This window comes from Corvus brachyrhynchos, unplaced genomic scaffold, assembly GCF_000691975.1.
Source record: "Corvus brachyrhynchos isolate BGI_N302 unplaced genomic scaffold, ASM69197v1 scaffold70, whole genome shotgun sequence".
Taxonomy (NCBI): Eukaryota; Metazoa; Chordata; class Aves; order Passeriformes; family Corvidae; genus Corvus; species Corvus brachyrhynchos.
Window position 1 is genome coordinate 9,228,709 of NW_008236217.1, and position 27,148 is coordinate 9,255,856.

The following is a 27,148-nucleotide window of genomic DNA, read 5'->3' on the forward strand; positions in this document are numbered from 1 at the left end:
CTGCTCAGAGCTGAGTCTGGCAGCTCTGAGCAGTGCCCCTATACCCACGCCTTTTACAATAAACCCCATGTGTCCCAAGACCTGCCTATAGAGATCTCTCCGTCACCGTCTCCGTCCCAACCGAACCCACCCGTAAACTACACATTTTCATTTATAAGGCATTATTCCAAGTCCTGTGTTAGTGTTTCTTTTTCAGTGTTGCATGAGGAGAATGTGTTATTACTTGGTTGGGTCTTAAATACTTTCTTGCCTAACAACATCTAATATAAATTCTACATGGCACCTTTAGAGCATTATGCCAAGACCTTTGCACTGTAACAACAAAAAAAGAAAGCAATGCTTGAGCCTGTAAGAAGTGCATTAGCAGAAGTTCTGTATTTTTGTTTATTAGGTCTCTCAGTGTTTCAGTGAGTTGTTACATCATGACAGCATGCTACAGAGTCAATCATGTGATCACCTGTGTTTTTTTTAAGGCCTCTTCAAGTTACTAGGATTTATAAAATTGTCTGACAGTCAGTTAGGGAAACCAGAGAGACAGGCAGAAATCCTGAAAGTATTAAAGTGACAGAGGAGACGATTTACTTTCCTGCACTGGCCGAGACATCAGCATTTGCACGGTGCCATTTTCCGGTACTGCTTTAATATTCCATATATTTCAGTAGGTTTAGACCACACATTCAGCATATTTTTCCCAAAATCTAAAGCTATTCACTCAACTATATGACAGGGGTTTATTTTGGTCTATAAAACTAATCCTGGGACTGTTCAACTAAAATAGCTTTTCACCACAACAGGTGTTAGCTGATCATTAGCAGAGCTGGGCTTAAAGCTCTTAACCACAGCCATTAGAAATACCTCTTGGTGTTAAAAAGTCAAGAGCAAGGCCAAAACACCATCAGTGATCTGCACAAGGGACTAGTTTAATTAGAATGGCATTTTTAAAATTCACTTTGTCTAGTCTTGTCTGCTAGCCTCAGCACTCAAATTATAACATTACATCATTGTAAATACAGAGTACCTTTTGTTGACTTGGACTACTAAAACAAGAAGAAAGTATTTTTATTTTTTTCTTGCATTGCTACATACTTCAATGTGCTTGAGATTTTTCCATATACGTAATTTCAGAAGCTTGGATCATTTAATGGAATTGGAGTAAAATATTAATTATGAGTGCTTTAAAAGAAAACATATGTGTACACACACACATACTGGTTACTTTTTTCAGTTTTCCTATTGTCCATACACACTTTATAAGGCAAAATGCTAGAAACCTCTTAGGTAAACAGTTACTTATTTACACTATACTACTCTGATCTAGAAATGAATGCTAAACTCAATAGAGTGGCAATTATATCACACTTACCAAAAGGCAATTTAATGTTCTCAAGTGTCTCATTTAATCTTAGTCTGCAAGTGACAGACTCTCTCTCTGAAATTTATCGTATCTGGAATTTATCACATCTGAAGGTACATTAAATACAATATAAGAGTTATTTTGTAGCTGGCTCAATCAATTCAAAAGTTCGAAGGCAAGACTGGAACAAATTTTCTTCTCAGAAGACTTAAAAACTATCCCAATACATGAAGACTAACGTAATTTCACTTCAACTGTATTTTCCACAGCTTTTTCTACCCCACTCAAATAGTGTTCTGTAGCAAATGGGTAGGTCTTGATAACATCCACCCACAGGTATCATCATATTCTAAATAGATCATTCTAAATATATTTCCCCTCCATGGCACTCATTTTAAGCAGTAACTCTTACTCCTTCTGATATCTACCTTGCAAAGGGACAATTGCTTCTAGGCAATTATGTATGCTAGATCAGCTTGGAAACTGTGCTGGCTATTGTACCACTTCTGTAGTATCTATAATTTCAAGAAATAAAAAAAAAAACAAACAGGCAGGAAAGCTTGGAAGCTAGTTCTACTATCTGCTCAAAGATACTTGTTACTATCTATTAGAAATAGCAATACACTTCATTATCTTTCTTTAGCCATCTCTTCTACCTCCCCTTAAAAGAAAGCAATTGTGGCTGGAAAAACCCAACACAGTCTCTTCTCAGCAATAGATCAACACTGCTTCATATTCACCAGCAACCTTTTCCTTTGTTGTCAATACTCAAATTCAGCACTGTCAGCTGACAATACAGTTGAAAGAATTGATGGGGAAAAAGGATAACTTCCCAAGAGAAAATACCCTCAGACTTTACAGCTTGTTCTATTTGTTTTCTTTAACAAAGGAAACATAGGCAATATTCAGGTAAAATGAGGCTGCCTTACCCTTGGTCTCAGTTCTTCTAAGTAACATTTGTCAGGAGAATATCCAACTCATCTTTGCATTTTCCATCACCATCACATTTGAAACCTGAATCATCTCTAGTCCATTTTGCCTCTTCAGTGAATTTTATTTTTGAAGAAATGGAGCGAAAAGAATCCTACAAAAGGTCTATATGTGCTGCTTTTACTAACTGATCTAAATATGTTGTTCCATGAAAGGTTGCATCTTTATTTTTCCCTCCCTCTGCTTCCATGTACACTTCCTCACATGCAGAATACCAATCAAAACAACTCAGTCTCCTTCTCCCCAACTACACTGTTCAGAACTATAAAGGGAAATGGTTAAGCACTGTTAGAACAAGGTTCATATCCAAACATATGAACTGCCATAGCTGTTCCTTCTTCCTGTTATAGTCTTTACATTTTCTGAATACACATCAAGAGCTTCTTCAGCTTTTAAGTTGGATGTTCCTAAGTTTTCTCTTGAAAAATCCATCTCATGCCATAACCTTGCAACTAAGAAACACCAAAATATTGTGCGTAGTAAAAAAATTAAATGATAGGGGGGTCCTCTGACATGGACATTGGGATACTGGAAACAGATCTCTAGTCAGAAGTAGATGAAACACAAGCACATGATGATTGTCTTTCCAACTAGCTCTAAATGTAGATCTGCAGATAAAAGTGAAATGACAGCCCAGTGTCCCCCCTGTGATAAAATTCACAGGGAAGAAGGTCAAAGAAAACTAGAGCACTAGAGAAATCTTCCCTTTCACAGGAAGTCTCATATGTTCCACAAAAAGAGCTGTGTGAGAGGAGTACAAGATTTACGCTTACTGGAGAATTTTCAGTGGAAACGAAAGACTCGAAGCTTCGCATGGATTTTAATGTAACAAACACAAAAAAGCAAGCTCATATTCGCCTGCATGGAATAAAAATGTAATAAAAAGTATGGAAACTTACAGTAAGCTATAAACATGATTCTTTGCTTCTATATAATGCAGTCTGTGACTTAACTTGCATTCATGCAGGTATGTAACTTGCAGAGAAAGGTATGGAAGAAACAAATATTACAAATTAACGCCATTTTCGACACAATGAAAAAATCAACTTGGATCAGGTCTGGCTAGATTTCAATACTTTTCTCCCCTTAGGATTTTCTACTTTCTAATAACAGTACAAAGATATTATCAATCAAATTAGTTCAGTTCTACTTATACAACCAAATTGCAGATGTATCCTGGATGTACAGAATTATATAAGTTTTCTTCCACATTAACAGGCATTGGTGGGCTGATATTTAGTTGGCTTTTAAGAGCTTAACACTCTCTTATGACTCCAAGTGGTATACATATTGTATCCTCATGGAAGATATAGAAGAAGAATATTTTTTATGCTGTTGCCTAATCTGTTTTTTGGGTTGTATTTTGGTTTGCTTTTTTCTTTTCATTTTAAGAGACTATTTAAGTTCAGAAGTGAGCTTTCCTTGGAGGTTCGCAATTGTTTTTTTAGCAGAAGGAAGAAAATAGAGAAGAAAAGGAAACGTCATGAAAAAAAGAAGATACTGTTTTATTTGAAGGAATCAGCTTTCAAGGACTAGTGAAAGGTAAACCACATAAGATTTTGCTCCTATTTTCACTTAGAATGGAGCCCAGCCATACAACTGACACTTGTTCTGTTGTGCCAAACACATCACTTATTCTGTGTTATGCTGAAAACAACTTCAGCCAGATTTGACTGTAGTAGCATTGTTTTTTTCAGGTCTGTGGTTTGGACTTACTCCTGAAACAGCATAAGTACAGACTTCCACACCACATCAATGTACTGCATTCATTTCCTAAGGCCCAATCTCAATAGCAATAAATCACAATTTTGGATACAAAAGACTAGACTTTAATTCTTTGGTACCAATGATAAGGATTTCCCTAGTTATTAAACAACAGCAAATTTCTCATTTTAACTGCTAAGCCTCGGGAATTTCACCATTTGTGCCAAGATTCTCAACACATCATGTGATTTTGAGGTTATATCCTGAAAACAGAGAACAGCACCTTTCTTTTTTTTTTTTTCCTCTGCACAGGTAGTAAAACAGTGAATCTGGTTTGACAACAGTCAGATATCATATATTAAAAATAGATAATTTCAGGACTGTATGCAGTGGTACACACTATCTGAGGACTTGCAACCTATTTAGTCTCAAGACAAACAAAGCAAATGACTGAAAAAAAGGCTGAAATTTAGAAAAACTGTGTCAGTGGAGGATATTTTCTAACTTGTTGGAATTGGCCATGTGGGAGAAGAAATATGTCGTACTCCCCTTGCAAACTACCACAGTAGGCTCTTAAATCCTCTGCCCTTCATGCTCTACCCCCCTTCAGCCTTGCCTCTCCTCTGACAAAGCGCATTTTTGGAACAGACAGTGCTATAGGTTAACTCATCCTCTGCTGATAGAAATTTATTCTTCCAGGAGACAGTTATGACTTTTAATGTTTCCATTTGTTACTGCTGCCTGTGGCTACAAACAAAATCCACGACTTTTCAATACTTTCTTCAGATTGGTCAATTTTTTTTTTTTTTTCCAAGTAGTAGTTCTTACTCAGCAAAATCCAGGTAAAACTACACATTAAGATACCCATTTGCTTTTTTCTACTTTGCTTGTGTTAAGTTTTCAGGGCAAATTCACTGCTTCCAAAACTCTGGACCACTGAAAATGACAGATCCTGCATCCTTATGCAACTGACCAAGGGTGGTGGGATTAGTCTGTTCTGCCTGCCTACTTGCATTTATGAGCTCACCACTACGTTTTTTTCTCATACATTGCCAGTGATACGTCCTGTTTATCTGGTCTATCAACAGCCTCTGGGAGAATGCTGCTTTATATACTGTTGTTATCTGATGCCACATAGACTTGTACTCTGACAGCAACTTTTATCTTTAATTCTACAATGATAACTTCAGGACAAATATCCATTTACAATAATTATCCTTTAAATACCTTGACTGAGAATCTTTTGCAGGAAGAGAATATAGGGTAGAAAAAATACTCATTCTCAGACAGATTTGGAGTACAACCATAAAAATTACACAAAACAATGAAGCCTCAAAAAAAAGTGCCCTTCACAGCCTCACTAAAAGGCAACAAATGATTATCTTCCTGGAAAGAACCAATTTAAATGTTTTCATAATTTCTTAAGTTTAACATTAGTCAATGGCACGAGAAGAATAACAGTTGCATACAGATTTACACTGTAAAATGCATATGTTCCATTTGTGAAGCCATCCTATAATGATATTCATTGGTAAAAATCAGCTACCACATTATTTTCTGTAACAGGAACAGTCAAAAAAATTCAGGAATAATTACATGTCTAGACCAGTGATTTATAGTAAGGCTGTCACTGACTTTATTATTCACCTATGTCATAACAAATTACAGATTTTCTATAAAACACCCTCCCAACCTTCAGTCTGTAAGAACAGCTGTCTGTAGAACAGTCAGACACAGCAAAAGAAAAAACCACACAATGCCAGGCAGGGGTCTACAGAGAGTGTCTCTACCTGGTTTTCCCCCGTTTTGGATGCCAGCATCCACCACAGGAATTCTGCCTACCATGGTCTCCATGCTTCAGCAGCCTACATACCGCAATACTTGGTGTTCACAGGTAATGTAACGTGATAATGCAAGAGGCATGCCTCACTTACTGCTTGGTGGGCTAAGGGGCTAGGAGATGGCTGGAGTTTGACAATTTCAGTGAAACTCCTAGGATGGCCTCACTAGTTTCCCCAGAAAGAGCATATTAGCAAGTCTCAATGCTCATTAAAAGACACTTGATTTCTGGTTTCATTCAGTTCCTTCCTGACTTCACCAGCAGAAATATTTTGTCTCTTTAAAGAGCTACTGCTCTCACATGCAAAAGCATCAAGATGCTGGAGGCCACCGGCACCCTGGCTTTAAACCTTATGTGCCAAAGTTTAGTTTCCAGGAGCAAAACAAAGCTGCCACCTTCCTTTCAGAGACTGAAGACACAATAGTCCTGAAAGACGACTCACTCCTTAAGCAGTAACCAAAAGTGAGGAAAGAATGGAATAAAAATAGTCACCAATACATTAGCAAGAAAGGAATTAGGGAAGATGAGAGCAAGAGTGAAAGATAAACAAGAGGCAAGCGCTGACAAAGAAGGGCTGAGAGGAACATGGCATGGATGAGTAAACAAAAAGGGAAGCTGACACAAGCACTAGTGACTAATACTAGTGGGGGGGAAGAGTGAGAGACTGCTGGAGAGCACAAAAGAAAATCCTGTCTTGGTGGGCAAAAGTGAATAACATTCCTAAATCTGACAGAGTTGTGCAGAGAGAAGCTATAATCTGAATATTTATTCGAGACAAATGGCAATGTCTGGGATGTGCTTTGACTTGAAAGAAGTTAGAAGCATGAGCTGTAATGGATTAAGACTCAAACACAATAGTCTAGCGTTTGATCAGTTGTATTATGCACAGAAACCACACCAGTTATTAAAATCACTACGAAATTTGGATGAAGAATCATAGAATGGGTTGGGTTGGCAGTGACTCTTAAAGGCCATCTAGTCCAATCTCCCTGCAATGATCAGGGATATCTTCAACTCGATCAGGTTGGCCACAGCCTCATTCAATCTCACCTTGAATGCTTCCAGGGATGGGGCATCTACCACATCTCTGGGCAACTTGTTCCAGTGCTTCACCACCATCTTCACAAAAAATTTCCACCTTGTATCTAGTCTGAAGAAGCTACAAGACATTTTACTTTGACAAACAAAAGAGCCAATCTTTTTAGTTATGTACCTCTATGGTTTGCATCTTCCCAGCTTTATTAGAGCTACAACATACAGAAATAAACACGTGCCTACTATAGATAAGGAAAAGACACAGAATATACAGACACAAAGACACACACTGCAGTTCTTGCACAATAAGCTGTAAGATGAGAACTGTATCCTTACCCCAGCCACTAAATGTCCTGCTTGCTTTTTGACTCTCACTACTTAGCTATTAAGAGCTTCAGACCATGCAAGCTGTTCAAAAACAAAACAATTTTCTAAACATATTTCATCCCTTTATTCCAAAACTGTAAGGCTTTGACAGATATGTATTAAACAAATAAGCAAAGAAAACATCATTTCTAGCAAACAATAAAAAACCAAATTAGGTACAATACCCAATGCATATGCTTTCCCTCTCCTAGTGTTGCAATGATGAAATCAAACATCTAATCTTACAGCACAGAAAAATCTTTCACAGTCTATTTATAGAAATCTGTAAAAAGTATCTTCTCTCTCATCTTCTGTCTAGACTAGACAGAATTCATTGGAGAATGTGTTGGCCCATGTATTCTGACAAATGTACTTAAGAAAATCTAGCTGACACAAGACATGAAGTCTTTCAAGAAAGAAAAAAGCCCAAGTTCCAATTTAATTAATGCGAGACATGCTTAAGGATAATATAGACAAGACAGCAAAATCTCAAATATGTCAAAATATGTCAACTAATACCTAGTGATGATTTTATTTCAGTTCAGAAAAGGCCTCAAATCTCAGCTTCTCAGAGAGAAAAACATTAAATAGCATAAATATTTTAAAACATTTTTGCAAATTGAAACATGCAGAACATGATGCTTTTAAACATTTTATTGGCCTTTATTTGAATAGTCTTCATAACTAACAGCTCTACTTGCTATGATTAATGCAGCCAATCCAAACATGTCAAAAGTATTTGTTATACCATATTATCATATATGCTATATGCTAGGCATATAAATTATACCAGAAAAAAAGTCTGAAAGTTCTCACAGTAATCATGAGATTCATTTATGATCACACATTGCTTGAACAGTCCACTAAATGAACTGGCATTGCTTCTATTTCCTGATGCAACGGGCTAACCTTCATGAACAGAATATGAACCTCTCTTATTCATGTATTTGCATAACTGGAAATTACTTTTCATAAGGGTCACAAACGCTTCATGTGAATTACCTTACAAAGTTTTCCTGCATATTTGATGTTACAAATAAGTACTAAAAAGAACACTTTGCTTTACTGGCATGTAAATTATACCAATAAAAATCTATTTCTGGAAAAAAAACCAAAAAACCAACAGCTGAGTAATGGGGCTCTGCTGGCAAGAATAAAAGCTTCCCCCCTTTAGCCATATAATATGTGATCAGTACTTTAATTCAAGCATTCTATAAATACATGTAAAATAAATGTACATACACCCTCCATACAGATGTATTTAAATGTTTCACAGATTAATTTAACCATAACATCTTACTTTCTGGCCAACAGCACAGTAAAATTCCATTTTTCTATTTAAATGTGCTGCTTCTGATAAAAGGAAGGAAAGGAAATATTGTAGAAATACCAGAATCAGAGCTGCTTAATCTTGGTCATTCTGCAACCTAGAGGACACCGTGTTTTTCCACAACATACTGAAGCCAACTAATTCCTCATACAAGGGCAGGACAATGTACAAAACCATAACCAGGATCACTGCTTAACACAACAGGATTTACTCAAATGAGGACAGCTAAGCAAGTAAAGGAGTATTTCCATGAATCTAAGCTGTAAGTGTTTCTTTGGAAAGTTTTTCAAAAATAGTTACTCCAAATCTTTCTCAATTACATCTCCTTTCAAAAGTCCATGGTTTATAGACTTAGAACTTGATTAAACATTTTTTTCCTCAAAAACCTTGAACTGTCTGTCAATAAATGTACAAAAGAAAATACTAATTAGAAATCCTTTCCATAGATTGGCTACCTAAAACTTCAAAAGGACAGAAGACCAAAGAGAAAAAAAAATTAAAGAAAGGAAGAATCATTGGAGCCATTTTGGGGAAATAGAAAAAGAAAGTCGTGCAGAAATGGGGTAAGATAGATTTATTGCTTATCAAGTTCATATATACTTTTCCCAAAGCAGCTAGAATAGAATAGCCAGAACTGACATCCAAAAAAACCAAGAACAACAGGACAGAGACATTTTACTCATGAGAAATGAATCAATGAGTATCAGATTTGCACATTTCAGACACCTCGGGAGGGAAGAAAAAACACATATTTCATGACTGCAATCAACAACTATAACATTGTAGTCAAACCTATCCTAAGGTGTACTAAGTCAAAAAAATCATTACTTGTTCTGTATTTCATCTTTAACATAGACCATAAAGATTGTTTGGTGTACTGATACGAAAAATGTCCTACTTCCAGCTGAAACACAGACATGATATCATCAGAGAAAATTAAACTCAAGCTGCTTAGACACTAGCAAACTAGAATTCAACCACCTTTATTTTTTCAGATGCTATGAAACAAGCAAGATTTGAGTAATATTTGAAGTACTGGGTTTGGAAGAAAACAAATGAAGGGATGATATTTAGGTAGGTAGAGAAGATGAGGGCAAGACATTACAATAGCTATATAAATTTTAAGAATAATTCTTCCTCATATACTGTAAAACAACAAAAAATTTACTTTGAAAAAGGGAGGTTTGGCTCTACTCCTTGTTTAGTTCATCAGCGCCTTGTCCAGCCAAACAGTCAGATCAGAATATAAGTCACTAAAGAAAGTGACTGCTAGTACTGATAACATGTGAACTAATCATCATAACATCATCAAAAAGGGGTTACTAAGCATCAGACAGAGTAGTGAGAACGTCTTATTTCCTTCAGATGATACCTCAGACAGCATTTTGTTGAATAGGGGGTTTAATTTCACCTTCTTGTTGCAATGAAATCTTTCTTGCTGAAGTAAATTATAATAGTTATAACTGGTGAAGGACATGAGAGGGGGAAGGGAAGCCTGGGACATGTCAACTGGCTGTCAGAGAGGCTGCTAGAAAAAATAAGTGAGCTGCTGATAGATAAAGAGGAAAGAGGAGGGGGAGAAGAAAGGCTGCTGTGGGAAAAAATGTTATTAACTGTCATCAAATTTGCCTGCTTAACTTCTCAAACCCTTAGACAGGCAAAAAAATCTATCAATATTTAAACATGATTTTCATGTTCTTTTACCACTGCAGTTTCAGTGAGCCCACTAAAATCTATTTCTTGAGTAATTCTGTACAGATTATACAAAAGAGCACACTATGCTCGAAAGGAAAGGCTATCCCAAATTTCTTGCTCAGAAAGGCACACAATAAATCAGGAATCATCTCTTGCAAGATATGATGCAAGCAGAGCTGTGGATCCCATGGACTGAGGGAAGAATGCAGACCACAGAGGAGAACAAAGTTGAAAGGGATAAAAGTGTCAATTATGTTGAAATCTGATACTTTGTAAAATAAACCAACTTCAGACAGACTGTTACTTAATCCCAGTTTTGGAATGGAATGCAAGCTTCACCCCTGCCCTGCAACACATGTACTACAGCACACGGTTACTTTACCCTAACACTTCTAAACGCACACAACAGCAGCAAACATAATTGACAACAGCAGGCCAGTCTCCTACCCACAAAACATTGCAAACCCAAGTACCAGACACTCTGTGAATAAGCTTCCAAGAGATCCAGTCGAATCTTTGCACATGCAGCAGAAAGAGGCAGCTTCTCTTTTGCTACACTCAATCTGATTCGCCAGTACTGTGTGATGGGCCAGAACACATACATGCGTTAAATTAGCAAGTCTTTAGATCCTGACATTCCTGCAAAATGATTCAGACTTTTGAATAAAAGGCTTTAGAAGAAAAAAAAAATGAAAGAAAAAAAAAGAATAGCTTTGAATTCATTTACTTAAAAAAAAGTCTCACTAGTAACTAGCAGGGCTTTGCCGAGATAAAGCCTTTACAGTGTTATAATCTTGTAACCAACAGAGGCTATTCAAAATGGGCAACACAGCTTAGAAAAGAAGTGAAAGAAACTTTTTATAAAGCCACAAAAGTTACAGCAGTAGAGACACATGGCACTCTTAATGAGCTTTTCAATACTCTTGCTGCTTATATAACATGAAAAAACTGCAGCCATTTTCTCAGCAGAGAAAAATGCACTGCTCTTATTTAAGCTATATAAACAACTTCTCTTTAGAAACCAAATTGGCATGTTAGTTTTATAGAGTTTTGATAGGAAGGCTTAACATTAAAAATATTGTATGCCGTGATTTGATTGCTCCCTAGTTACACATTAATATCGCAAATGCCATAGAAAAGATGAGAAAAACAAAGCATTTCCATTTCCACCTTCCACTCCCTCCTCCCAAAGCCCCCTTCGAACAGTGAAAAGCAGAAAAAGTATTCATATATGCATATTCATACACACACACTCAATAAAACGTGCACTGTAGTTCTTCACTGTGATTTTCAAAGGTACCATACAACATTAGCTTCTATTGCACTCAATTAATGCCCACCTCAGGAAAAAAAAAATATATATCCAACCACTCTAAAATTCCTTAGTAAGAACAGTCTCTTATGGAATCAGTAGCTCAACACGGGGGAAAAGCATTCCCATCTGGTTTATCTTTGGAATACATAGTATTCCTTAGATTTTGCAGACTCCTTACACATTCTCCAAGTCCTCGATCAGACCTTGGTATCCCTCACAGTATTACTGGAACAATTTCAGAATGATACATTATTTCTGTTAGAAGAGGGTAAATAACTTCACTTTTGTGGTCCAAGCAAAATACAAGTTACTACACTGGGGTTTTTCCCTCTTTAAGAAAGATATCCTCACCTGTTCAAAGTGTCCACAGACCGAAGAATTGCCAGAGCTTCCTTTTCCCTCTTTCACCACTTAATAAAAAAACTGACTGTTCTACTCTCCATAAATCCTGTGAAGCCTTAGAATTATAAAAAACCAAAGCAACTAAATTTTCCATGGTCCCTTTTATCTTCCTTCTAATCTTCCACAGATTCCAAAGGATACAAACATGGGGCTAAGATATGGGATGCAGAAAGCAAGGCTTCTCCTTCACAGTTTCTGGATACTTTCTCTTCTCAGTCCCCTACAGGTTAGTACTGTTGCTGCCACTCAATGTCCCTTGATCATAACACACTAATAAAGGAAAAAAGTAATATTCTCTCACAGTGGGCTAACTGCACATTTACCACAAAAAAAATTTCTCCTGGACTGTTCAATGGCTTTGACAGATGGAATGGGTAATTTTAAGGACCAGATGCAGCTCCTTAACCTTGGATATTTGTTGGAGTGTCATATTAGACTACGAAACAATGAACTGTTTCCCCAGTATGTAAAATACAAGCTATAGCATAAGCTTTCTATGAAGCTCTAAGAATTTGTTTTGCAGTCTAATCTTATTAGTCTTTTTTTAAAAAAAGGAAACAGAAAAATGCAACACCATCCAGTATTTAATATTTCCCCTATTTCTCTGCAAGAACTGTGTAATATTAAAATTATAACATAAAGGAATATTTATCAGTTCTTAAACAAATGTTTCATGTGTTTGCAGTCCCCTGTTCTAAAATTTATGTTCACATCACAAACATCTTTATAAAGCTTTAAGTGTAATTTTTTTTTTTTTAAATATCATGTACACTTACATAGCACTGTTGCTCATTTCATCTCCTCTTTGGTATACTGTCTGAACTGTATTACCTATTAGAAATAATGCAAAAACCAAATATTTAATGGAAATTATTTTAAGGCTTACTTTGCTCATTTCCTAAAAGGATTTTTTTTCTAAAAGAAGTATTTTGGCCACTGATTTACAGCTCAGTGAAGTACTTGTGTAGTTCTAGGGAAAAACTGCTGACCAATATAAAATACAGCAGAACTTCACAATTGTATTTTTACATTGAAAACAAACCACTGAAATTAAAGAAGGCAAGGAAGCACATTAGGCATTGTAAAACTAACTTGGGGACCTGGGAGAAAACTAAGCAACAAAATCTCAATGTAAAAGCAGCATTGATTTAGTTCTTTGGTTTCTTGCATTGTCTAGTTCCTACATCCTACAGAAAGCTCTGGGGGAAAGTTTTACCGAAAGGAAGAAACCAGCAATTTTACCAGAGAAGCACTGAATCTCACTACTGGTTTACTGTCCTACCTTCCCTCTCTTAAAAATGGCTTTCGAATGCAATATTCAGTTAGGTAATCAGAAAGTTCACCAAAGACCAACTGTATAACTGTGTCTCCGAAGAGAATTTTGTGATGCTTGATTTCTAAAAAATATCTTAGCTTTCTTCGGAGACCAAGTGCTTACCATAATAAAATTAATTTTTAAAAATTATGATTTTTTACACTATTAAGCATGAGTAAAATAACATTTAATCCCCCTCAAAAAGTAATGCTTTATTTTGTCTTTAGTCTTATGCTATAATGTAGAATGCAAGCTACATTACTTCTCATGTAAAGGTACTGCATCAACAACTGAACTATAAGCAGAAAAAAAAATCAAGTGCATCTAATTTCACTTAAGGATAAACATCTCAAAAGTTGAAATATTATGCTGATGGGTAAAGAGATTTGACTAGAATACCTCAAAATTTAAGTCCAAATTCTTGTTACAAGAGCTGCTATCCCAGCCAATGAACTACATACACACCTCACAACTAAGAAAGCAACTCTTAGTTACAAAAGATGGTGCTTTTAGGACAATAGCAACTATTTCCAAGTGACTTTAGTAAATGAAAAGCAGCAATCCTTTTGTAATTGACTGCAGTTGCCAAGCAGTGAATTAATAGTGTTATTTTTAGTATTATAAGCTATGTTAATAGATACAGATACAGATATAGATATACAGATATCTCTTACAGATCCAGTAATTTTCAACTTTTACAGATATAAAAGGGAGTTTAGAATGTCAGTTTTCCAAACTGCACCTAGTACAAGGCAGGACAACATCATCTACTTGAGTTCAAATTGATCATCCTCTCCCTCTCATACTACCTAGATCTTTATTCTCTCTGCTCAAGAGAAACTGCATGTCACACGCATTTATTTTGCGGTGTCCAAAGCAAGAGGATCTCTTGATGATCCACAGATTAATTAAAAATGCCTTGTAATTTTTCAAGTTTCCTAAGATAACTTGAAATGCCGTGCTTTTTTGAGGAAACAAGAATTTCAGAAGATATCAGATGAATGCATGACAACCATCTAACCAGCCTGCAGATTTAGGAATCCACATGTAGGCTGAGAAGATGCCTGCTCACACACACACACACACAGAGCAGTTTGATGCTACATAAATTACTAGAGCAGCATTGATATAGTGCTCATTTGCCTACTGTTTTGGCAGCACCAAAGCTTGGTAAATACCTTAAATACAAGTGATAACAGCTACGGTGCCATTTAATTTACTCACTAAATTAGTTCCTAGCAGTCACTGTAGGAACTAAGCCTGTGTTAACATGGACACAGAACATTCCTACTGCCAGGGAGCAGTGATGGATTTGCCTCAGTGACTCAGATCTAAGATACAAAAGAGCTCAGAGATTTCATCATGAAATTCTGCAGTGACTATTCACAATTTTAGGTCAGATGCAAATACCACAAAAGGTACATTTATTGAAAAGAACTCATGTAAGCTAATATCTTGATTCCTGGTTTTGGCTTCCAGGAAAGATCTGGGATGGTGTTATTACAGTTCATACTTGTTCTTGTTTATGTCTTGGGAGCATAGGTCAAAATAATTCTAAGATTCAACTATGTCCCTACATCCAATTAACTTGGAAACATTAAGCAAAAGTTTAAAGAACACTACTCTGATACCAAAAATTATTATTATTTACTCTAATGTTTAGACTACCAGCTACTTCTTTATGTCACTGCTGTTCAATAAATTTTGGATTACAGTGAGATCTACATTTCTGTTCATCTATTGCCATAGACCCTTCTTTTTTACTACTCTGAGCACAAAGTGATAGGGAAGCCTACACAGATCTCTCAGCTGTTTCTCTGGAGATCTAACCTGATAGTGGCTGCTGATCTTACAAGTGTGAAGCAAGCCACAGCTGACTTAATAAGTCTATAAAAATATAAATAAATAAATGAATGAAAACATAAGCTCCCCATAGTCAATGCAGTAAAATAATTAAAGAATAAGTTAATCAGCTGTCCTGTGATTTTTGAGGGATCAGCCACTAGATGGCAGAAAAATGCAGTTTAATTTTCCCATCATGATGAAGAATCCACCCAACAGATCGCTTACATCTGATGTAACAGGTAATATTATCTTCAAGCAATGTCAGATAAAGGATGACAGGAAGGCTGATTATCTTTCTTCCCTAGTGCACAAGCTACCTTGACTTCTTCTAACCTGCTGTAAAACTTTAAAAATACTTAAATGTTGGAAAACTCACGTGTTAAAAGTTAAACCTCACACCTACTTTCATTATTCTAGAAAGGACACCTCTAAAGGAGTTGGGTCAATTTTGTTAAAGATGTTCTATTATCAGAATATCACTCCATTTAATATTAAAATGATAGAATATATGGAGAACTTGCAAGATTCAGATATATAATGGCTGCTTTTCCACTCAAGAATGATGTGAACAATAGTGGGTAGTGAGGAGACTGAAGCAAAGGCTATACAAAATAGTCCAGGGAGTTTGGAAATAAGAGAAGGAAGATTCTGAGTTTTCACAGAAAACCCTATTTCTACAGTTTTATAGGCTGCTTTAACATTATTTTAACAACAAAATGGCAGGGTTTGTTTTAATGAAATTACATGCACATCTTGAAACTTCATACATTTGTATTAACGTTACTTTTGCGGGAAAAATTGTACTCTCATAGTTTCAGCATTTTTAAAAAAAGCTTATAGTACTCAGTACATCAGTTTGGTGTCACTGCTGCAGGCTTTTTCTATGTGTATATTTCCTTACTTTGCATGTATTTATTATTTCTGTAATCTTTTGTTCTCCTTTAATGGTCATCATTCTTTAATATTCTTACTGGATACTTCAATGACTACAATAAGAAAGGAGAGTGGACAGCCTCATTTTTTCTACATTTCAACTTTTTTCTATTCTCTATTCCTACCTTTTGGGAGACAAAAAAAATGCCCAAGGCCAGAACAAAACTGTAGTTCAAAACAAAATACTTCACAAAATGAGAAATTGTATCACTATAATCATTGTAGTAACGAAGAGAAAACCTACAAAACCCAAACTGTTTTACAGCAATTCACTCAGTTCCCTCATGCATGCCCTCTTACACGTACTGTATTAGCAGAGGGACCTAAACAAACATTACTTTTAAACCAACCTATTTCACATTTGTCTAGTAAGATTAGGATTATCTTTTTTACAGATAGAATCTCCTTTTACAAAAAACCCTCAGCTAAACATTACCATAGTTAACCTTAGGTTACTGTTCTTAGTCCAGCTCAAGATTCTAGCTCAAGTGAAATCAAAGGGGTTTTTGCTGAGATCCGACAACGTACTTTTTCAGATGACACTACTACAGCAACACAGTCTCGGACTGCAAGGCTTGGGTAGGAGAGCAAGCTGTCTTTACTGAACCTGAACTTAAGCCTAACATTGCGGAAAGTAAGCAAGAAAGAGAACATAATGACAAGCCTTTCATCCTACACCCTCCCACCTAAATTAATGTTAAAAACCCCACAAAAGCAGAAAAGATCAAGGAAGAAGCAAATTGTGTTTAGTCTTAAGTAAAAAAAAAAATTACATAAAAAAATACTGAGAATTTTCAAAGCTTCATTTGAAGTTACAGATTTGTTCTGCAGCAAATCAGCCACCGAATTGGGAAGAAACGTGTAAAAGCAGAACATCTGATACAGACTGAATAAATCGGAGAGTATAAAGCTGAAATTTCTTTAGAACTCCTCTTGAACATTTTTTAAAGAGAAACACTTTTACCACTAGTGTCCCAAGAGGAGTTTGCTGTAGAATTATACAGTTGCATATTACGTTATAATTCACACAGTGAATAAAGCTTAAAAACGCAAAAATTTCTGTGTGTGTTTTGTGGTGAAATTTCCTGGTTAGTGTGACTGACAGGTTACTGCTTGGTACTTAAATATTACGTGAAAACATGTTTACTAAGAATGCCAGGTAAGTTACTTACTGAAGTAAAAGCCAGAAGTTCCTCTTCAGTTAATTTGTGTATTGGATTGTTCTTTTGGAAGTCTATACTGTAAAGAGAAAAAAAAATAAAACAATGCTGATTTCATCGTTAGAATTACATTATTCAGAACACATTTTTCAAACTTGCAGAAATCTTCTGGAAATGAAAAATGGGAGTATGGTATGTGCAGAAAATGACCTAGACCTAGAAACAGTCACAGAAATAAAGAACTGTTTAGGGGACCAAGTATTTTATAAGAACCTTTGCAATACCATCCTCAAGTGAAATGTCTTACTTGGTTTAAGCTTATGGGAATAACAATTTCACAAATCCTAAAAAGTTTTAAATCCATTGTTTGTTTTTACAGAGATCTGTTTCAAGTTTAAATCCTATAACTAATTGAATGCAGATTCTGCAAAGCAAAAAACTACTAATGCTCAAGAAGTGCTGAAGGGTAATCTCAGACAAACACCCTCTTTCTAGTCACTCAAGACATATGATCACATTAGTCCATCTCTCACTGACCAGCATTACCATGACCTTGAAGTATTCACAGGGGGAAAACCAGAAGAATACGCAGAGGTGAGAATTAAAATTATTTTATTCAGAGTTGGATATGCTTACAGAGATGATAAAGAAATATGGCTTACAACTCTGTGTGGATGCATGTTCTCCTTAGACAACAGCTCCCCAACACTTTCAAACATACTACAAAGAGACAGCACCAAATTGCACAAAAACCAAGAAAAGCTGTAATTCAAGCTCCCTGTTAAAACCAAAGATACCAAGTGAAAATATATCCTAAACTGTACCACAGATGATGGATCATCACCAAACCCATATAATGGCTGTATACATAAGCCCAAATTTATCACACTAAATTCTGCAGCAGGCTTCATATTCTAGGCTAAAATTGCAAAGATACTTACTGTGGTAATAGGTTACAGACTGAAATTACGCTCTCTACATTACGTAACTTACTTTGGAGACAAGACTTTGCCTCGTTATTCACGCATGATTTCTTCTACTTGAATGCACACAGACTACTCAAAACAATTTCTAGAAGAAGACTTGAGAGTCTTCCAACTCTTCTTCCTGCACTACAAACCTCTAACTTCAGACAGATGGTTATGTAGTCTGTTCCCATGATGGAGGTTCCATACACACTTCACACCATTTATGCTGATATTTCAGCAAGCTATATGAGTATGGCCATAAGGACATAAAGAAAAGTTTATTAACTATTGCTTCAATATATTTTCCCTCACCTCCCCACATTAAAAAAAAAAACCCAAACCGCTATGCTGTTGGTGTTTTCAAAGGTTTAGACAACATGGCTAGGAAAGACATTCTTTATATACATATATATATGTCACTGTTTCTTCCCTTCCTTGTGAACATTTTCATGCAAACAGGAAAGTAATAAAGGATTTCACTGCTTCAGTTACTTTTTTCCATATCTAATGTCAGCTGCTAGCAGAAAGACTTCTAGTTGGCTTGATGTAGTCAAGGCAAGTCACTAAACACTGGTCACTAATACAAATGTGACTTCAGGTAAACAATAGCAATGGGGGGAGGGAGACAACCAAAAACAAAGAGGAAAAAAAGGCAGCAAGAAAAGTTCTAGTATTGTATCAACTCAACAGCAGTCAGGCAACCAGAATGCTAAATGACATGACCACGGCTTTTGAAAAGCACAGGTTAACCAAGGCACAGTTAAATTTTGACAAAAGTGGAACTTATTTTTCATCATCCTAAAAATACATTGATTCAAGCAGAAAGGATTAATCCTCTTCTTACTCTAGATCAATTTTTGTCACAGCTTTTTGAAGCACATAGATGCAGCTCTTCCAGATCAAAACAGTGCTAAAATAGATCTCTGATTTCCATTTCTGCCACATCCATTTACAAAGCTTGAAGACAAATAAGTACAGAAATGTAAGTCTTGAAAGACAGGAGAACAAGTAAATTGTTTTAATTATTTTCCATACTGAATCAAATCAAATTTAAAGCTATAATTTGAATCTGAATCTAGAATCGAGTTATACCCTGGTTTTAAGCATTTCTAATGACAGTGTTAGTTCTTGTCAGACTACTTTATGGAAATTTCATTTCTATGACCTGTATCTGTTCTGGTTTCAAGGACAGATTAACTGGTTCATCCCAGAGAATTTCAGGAGCTGAAATCTGAGAGGAATTCAGGATCTACTGTGTAAGACCTATGATGAGGGATCTTTTCATAACAATATGACGAGAAGTCACTAATCATCACATCATTCAGTTTTGTGATGTATTTTCTGTCCACTCTTGAATCTTGTCTTAAGAAGTTTATTGAAACAAAAGAGGGAAAGAAAACAATGAGAAACAGACATTCTTTAGACAGATAAAACAGAACCTTGGAGTAAGATGTACTGTGCGCCAGAAAAAAGTATTGTCTAGTAAATCAGCAGAAGTTAGTTGTCAATAGATTACAATCAATTCTTAAATCTGATTAATCAGGTCTACCTTGACAGCTTAATAGATAAAGTATCCAGCTTAACTAACGAGTTGTATACTTTGGGACTCAGTGAGCCATATTTGAAACAGTACAATTAGTGGCAAAACAAAGTATCGCTTTTTGGATTATGACTACCTACTTCTGTTTCAAGAACTGATTTTGAAAGCTGAAAATTGTTAAGGAACATCACTAAAGCTATTAAAAATAAAACAGCTTACAGGAATTCTACAGCTAACTTATTAATTATGAAATGAAACATTTACCCTCCAGAACTGCAGTCCTCATGCATGAAAGAAAACCACAAAATCTGCTATAGCCAAGGCTTGAGAAGAACGTTTAGCTTAAAAGCCAATGATAAATTTAACATGTCTATGCTTCCCACAAACTGACATACAATAGGTGGTATGGACACCAAGGGTACAGCCAACAATCCAAGCCTAAACTCTACTCGGTTACAAGAAGAATAATTCTCAAAGCTGGCATCCTACTACATCATCCTTTCTGCAGTGGCTGGATATCAAATCTTGTCTCTGTCGCTGACCAAGACAGCTTCAGATGATTAATGTTATCCCACCCACTGAATGGCATTTGCCATTCCTATAGGGAAGCAACACTGAATTTTGTTTAGTCAGTTGTCTTTAGTTTTGTCTTGCCTTGAATCCTGCCAAACTCATATATACACACAACTGGCAGCCAATATGGTTCCTAGCCACTGTTCAGAACATGACAGTGGTGATTTCAAAGTCAAACACTGTGATCAAGAAACCTACTGTGCAGCCAGCCAATGTAGAACTCAAACTGCACCCTTAAAAAAAAAAAAAGAAAAGAAAAAAGAGCAATAGGCAATTTAAAATTTCCTTCAGAATGGAGGGAACAGGAAGGATTATATAATCTGAACCTAAGACGACGCTGTGTTAAGAAATGAAGTCCTCACAAAAATGGTCCTCAGGAAGGGAAAAGCTTTCCTTTGCTTGAGGCAGTGTGTGAAAGACTAAAAGTGAGTGAGCTAAGAATTTATGTCAACCCATTGTTCGCTATATGGTCCTCAAACTGGATCAAATAGATTCCATCATTTTGCAACTCACAGACCAGAAAAGCACTTTGAGAGTGAGTGATGAACACTGCATCAAACTCACCAACTGACTATACTATACTTCCACATGCCATACCTTCTGATCCTTAGATTTCAAGCTGATTTTTGTTCTTCTACGCTATTTCCAAAACCCATGTAGCAAATAATTTCTAAAAGCTGGGGGGAAAAAAAATGAGGTGCAAAACCACAAGGACTTCATACTATAGCTTTTAGCTACCAACGGACAAGTATTCCCATGTCACTGAATAGCAGAGCAGTGTATTGCCTGATGGTTGATCCCCACAGACAGCTGGCAATTGCAGATTCTGAAGTATGCTTCCAAAATTTACCAAAGTGCTATCACTGCATGATAGCTTATGCCAGCTGACACTTGAAATGTAATTAACCTGAAGCACAAGGCGTAGTATAAAGCTTTTTAAAGATAAAACAACACAGCTATTAAAGAAATATTGCTGAAATTTTGAACTGGACACTAATGTTCACTCTGAAATAATTGAAATGCTATCTGTGTATAATGCAAATCTTTTAGCCTTTTAGCCAGACTATATAATAAAGAAGGAAAAAAGTCCCATCAACTCACCATTTCATTATTTCATTGTCACAGTGATTCATACAGTTGCTTGTTTGGGGTTTTTTTAAAGTAACCATAAGCTAACTCACCATATTCCAAGGATTACAGCAAGCTCTTCTGCGCACAAATCAGGTACCTGGTACTGATCAGCATCTGCTAATTTTATCTCATTAAGCACTGTGTCATCATTTAAATCATAATTCTGTGGGAAGAGAAAAAGAATATTTTAAAGTAGATAGAATTATGCCTTCAAAATAGGAAAAAATATAGAGTTCTTCAGAAAAGGATAATACTACCATTACAGAAACTCACCATGGAAAGCAATTTACCGTTATGACAGAATAACTAACTAATGAAGACAGTACAAGGAATTATCACCCAAAACACTTTTGCTACAAATATAGTTTCTTGTGCATGAGAAACAGCATTCAGAGCAACTTTAAGGCTACCTAATATCAACTTCCTATTTAAATAAGGGCTGAAGGCAGCTTCCCTTTTCAAATTGTTGCTCATAGAATTATGAACCATTTCATCCTCTCTTACACACATACAGACAACTGAAACAGATTAGTGTTATGGTCACTAATGCAGTGCTCAGGCTAGGCACCTTAGACCTCTGGGAATTTATGGATTTCTGTTTAAGTAGCAGCAAAACCCAACCATGTAAAGTATGACTTCTGGCAGTAAAGGTAAATTCCTTACAGGGACTTTTTTTTTTTTTGGTAAAAGGAGCTTGGTAAATTGAAAAAAAAACCCAAAAAAACGCAGACTGGAAAGACTTCACTGAGCCAGCACATTCTGAAAACGTTTGTTCCCAGACAACTACTTGTGATTTTCCATAACATTTCCTCTGGAACATGCTTTTTATTTAAAGAGTCCATTTTTTAAAAAATTTTTTTTTAATTTTTTTTATTTAAAGAGCTCACTGTCCACCATTTAACTTGAAGATGAAAATAATATAATCTATGGCTGAGACATGTAAATTACTATGTGCATAGAATTTTTGTTTGTTTGAAAACAACAAAAGATTTCCTTGGCTGTAAGCAAAGCTGTAATACTACTTCTTCCCTTGAAAAACAAACCCAAACCAAAACAATTGGTCCTGAAACCAATTATCATACCACTGGTTCTTAGTTACCAGTAGTAGTATTTACAATCTATTAAAAACAGATAATGGATTTATATTAACAGTTTTTCAAATTTCCTATTAATTTCCCTTCAGTGTCCCAGTAGTAGCTGTTTCTCATTCATATCTTCCGTTGGCAAGGTCAAAATGAAGGTCCACAGAAGAACAAAGAGCAAACAGGAATGCTTTGAAGTGGGTTATCTGCATTCATCACCAGTATTTTATCACTACATAAATGAAAGGAAACTGATTTGACAGAGAATGTGAAGAAAACAAGCTTTTTTTATTTGAAGTGGATAAAGAATATATTCGCAGTTTTAAAGTCAAACTCAATACCATAATTTTCTTCTCTTCCTACATTAGACTATGCAAAGATTATCTACCGCTTCAGTGGAAAATTATTTTAGAACTAGTATAATGATACTTCATTATGTGTAACATAAATTACAAATTAATTAATATGGCAATTAGTTAAAATTTCCACCTTCAGGCCTACATAATTTTTTAAATCTAACTTGTATAAATAGTACTAATTACTTTAGCTTCACTGTGAATATTGATCAACTGAACTGTACTGCAACCATACGCCAGAGCTTTAAAGCATGACTTCCATTCCTAGATATAAAAAGAACTTCCACATTCCCCCAAAATATAAAAACAGCTCTGAATTTTTAAAAACTAATCAAACTATTTAAACATATCACTTCATATCAAGGGTCTTTATGCATGACCTCAAGCCTGAGGCTTTCCTTTCATAGAAACTGACCTGGGAGCAACGTTTTGAATTTACAGCCTTAAATACTTATTTTGAAATGTGAATAGTTTTGCCTCTAGCGCCACCTGAGATAACATAATTGCTCAGCACCAGAGGGAAAGATGAAGCCCTTGACCAGAAACCAGCACAGCTACCAATCCAACTGTCAGACACATTATTATTTTGATTCTATTTTAATTGAATTAAATTACTCTCTGCTTAATTGCAAAATAACTTGTTCAGTCTTCCTACTGAACAAGACTAAGGGGAAAACTCTAATATCATAGAAGTAAGCACCCCAAAACAGGAGATGAACATTAGGCGGGAGCAGTCTCAACTTGGCCTTTATCCAAACTGTCAGAATTTATAATTTTCTTAGGAAATTTTCTGCTCATCCAGGATAAATCCTATCTTGAGACAAATGGAGCATTTTCCTTTATCTGCAAATGGCAAATGTAAAATAACAACTCAGGAGAGAACTGGAAGAGAAATTCCCTATTACAATTTAGCTTTCCATATGCATATGTTAATTCTGTGGAGATTCTCAGCACCTCTTGAAGACTTAACTTCTATGTATTTGCCATGGATAGTCTTTTAAAAGTATACAAGATACAACAAGTATCCTCCCTAAACTTAGACAGGGATGCAGGGATGTCATTGGTAGTTTTTGGCAGAAGAAAAATAGCATTAACTCCAATTTTAGCTAAAATAACTTCAAGATACACTCAAAGCCAACAAATTTGAAACCAGACCTGGCAAAAGAATCACTAGGATTCACTGCTAAAGTTAATTACATTGCACTGACAAACTACATTACTAAGTTGTATTTTGATACCACATTATCAATAAAAACATGCTTGGAAAAGAGAAAAAAGCCAAAACCCTTTAACTTGTAATTCAATGCACACACAAATTGAAGAATATACTTAGTCAAACCTGGTCTAATACCTGTAGCAGAACACTCACACAAATTAATAAAATGTCTGAACTTGAAATACCTCCGGTTTTCCTCAAAGCAGCACATGGTTTTACTACAAGATTTTCTAAAATTTGACACAGAGAAGATGCAGAAATAAAAAGTACTGATTTTTTAAATTTTTTTTTTTTTTTTGAGTAGTAGACTGTGGGGACAGAAAGCCTCACTTTCTTTAATGAGGAGCCTGAGTAACTTACTACAGAATTACATGACACAGGCACTCAGATTTGCACAAAACACAACTCCTTCCCTGTAGCCAAAACCTCTTGTTTCTAGCATCACCTTTCTACTTTTCCAAAAGCATAGATATGTTTACTTTCTCTAGCACTATTTTCAAGCTACACTCAGTAAAATTTTAGTAGGACAGTATGGATCACATCAAGCCTGACTGCCTGATTTTTAAAGGTTTTAATTACCCTTATTTCTTTCTAAATTCTCTGCTAAACTTACATGAGAAGCTCTGTGTCTGTTCACTGAAAGCACATATGAGTAGTATTTGATTAGCAAGGATAAAATATTTAATTCTGAGTTATACCTACAGCCTAAGCCAGTGTAGCCATTTTTATTGAAATGATGAAATAATTTTATTCCAAACTAAAGTCCTTATCAGAAATAGACTAGAAAGGCAAATGCTTCAGAAAGTTGTGAATAACTGGGAAAAAACACTCATACAATATCCCAGTTAGGAACTCTGAGAACAGTGCATGCCATCATTTAGTTCTAAATAAGTTGTAACTGAAGACTATAACTAACTGTGACATTCACCAGGCAGCCTCCCTGAGCTCTCACTATCCTATAAGGGTTGGTGTATGTAGTGCTATCACAAGCCTAAGTCGTGACACGTGTAATCAATCTCATTTCATCAAATCAAATGCAACACCAAGGACATGCTAACAGGCAGACAAAAAAAAAAATCTAGATTAGTCTAGATTTTTTTTTATTAAAGATATTTATGCATTCAATTTAGAAATAGAGAAGTAGTGACAATTTTTTTGCTTAAGATCCCTGCTTGACCAGGAAGTCTATCAAGGCACAACATTTTTTAATAAAGGCTTTCCTACTTTATGATCGAAAGTTTATACTTCATGCCTCAATTTATCTCTGGCTTCTTTAGCAAGTTCAAATAACTTTATATCTCCTTAGGAAGGAAAAATATCATTCCAAGTCAATTCAGTGATTCTCCAGCAATTTATAATTGAAGTCATCATGCACACCCTTAAGATCAGTAGGACCAACTCATATCATTCATGCCATAGGAATAAGTAGAGTAATTTCCTATCTTTGCACTGTAACTGAATACGTCTGTCAGTCTGTAGGAATCTGTGCAATCCTTGTGCAATCCTGTGATGCCTTGCAGGCTATTTTGAAAATCTGCCTCTCACCTGTTTTCCTAGCTCCATCATTCTTAGTCACTAAAAATGAATGCATGAACTGTAGAAGATCATATTTGCAAACATGTTCTTAGTTGAGTAGCCACATCTGTCTTGCAGACATTCATATGTTGTTCTACCCCATGCCCTTTAATATTAGGCAAATTACTGCCCCACAGCTCTTCCAAAAACTTTCAAAAACCTCAGCTAAGTTTCTCTAGGCACAACACACTTTTCCCTAGCAAACACCCAACAAAAGCTTCAGAACACTTTCATTTTAAAAAATTAAAGCAATTCTTCTAAGATACATACTATTGTTAAGCTTTCTAGAGGTGTTGGAGCTGGACTTAGTTCACTGTGAGGAAGGAGGAATTCATCTGGTCTTTGGACATCCAAAATAAGCTGTGCAACGTATTTTTCTTGAAATCGAGTTCTCTTCCCCAAAGCACCTACAGAAAATATGTTTATATTAATGAACACTAAAAACCAGTAATCAAATCACATACTAGAGAGTTGCTAAAAAAAAAAAAAAACAAACAGACAAAATGAAGAAATACATTGAGAATTAACCTATGAAATTTAGCAGTGGTTTAACTCTGCTTGATCTCTTTGCAGTGAACTACATGTGTTCTCACTGCCAGCTGAGACATACAAAGTAATACACGTTACAAACACACAAACACAGCTATATAGGTCTTGCAAAGCTGATTTTAGTTAAATTCCCCATAACCCAGCATACTGAAAACTCATAGTCATCAAGTTTCATCAGTTCCCTGCTTATTCCCAAGCAATAAACCAGAAACAATTGTTCAATTCGCCTGCTAGAAGTTAGTGACTACACGGAGACATTTAGGCAAATGAAAACCCCATAATATCTTACAGGCCATCATTTTAAATATTTCAAATCTTCATTTGAGGAGTTAGGTCTTTAAAGAAGGATCACGGACATGATGTTACCAGAATACAGCATGTAAGATACTGTAAAAGTTATATTGGGAGTGAGTGACACCGCAAACCAGTGAAGGCTGTATAATGAATTAACCAATATTCAGAATGCCCAACATGAAATTCCTCTCAGTGTTGTTTCTTCAGTTCTTTATGGTACTCACTGGCAATTTCGATTAGTTTTTAAAGGGGTAACTGACATTTATACCAAATTGTAAGGAAAAACGTGTCTGTTCTTCCTCTGTTAGCAACTTGTTTGCAAAATGCAATCAGAGAAATAAAAACTTAATTTCAGGACAGTAACTTTAAATAACAGAATCCTAACCAGAGGAGCTAAAGATTACGGAGCTAAAGATTACTCTATAAAATTTGGAGGTTTGCTTGTTCATTATTACTGTGATACAATGCTCAGACAGTGTGAAATGGAAGAGAGATAATCCACTGCTGCTTTTGCAGAACTAATTAAGATCACGTAAAGGTCTTATTTTCATGATAATTTTGAAAAACTTTCAGTATATAA

General features: G+C 35.7%; 1 protein-coding gene across 1 annotated transcript in view; it reads right to left on the minus strand.

The window, feature by feature from the left end:
- The window catches only part of TTC27 (tetratricopeptide repeat domain 27), a 111,797-nt gene that overhangs the window by 62,087 nt on the left and 22,562 nt on the right, over positions 1 to 27,148 (minus strand). Inside the window, exons 7-9 of the mRNA XM_008643346.2 lie at positions 25,996 to 26,132; positions 21,547 to 21,659; positions 17,297 to 17,363 (exon numbers count right to left, since the gene is read on the minus strand). Coding sequence (XP_008641568.1) covers positions 17,297 to 17,363; positions 21,547 to 21,659; positions 25,996 to 26,132 — 317 coding nt within the window. The remainder of the gene's footprint in view (positions 1 to 17,296; positions 17,364 to 21,546; positions 21,660 to 25,995; positions 26,133 to 27,148) is intronic.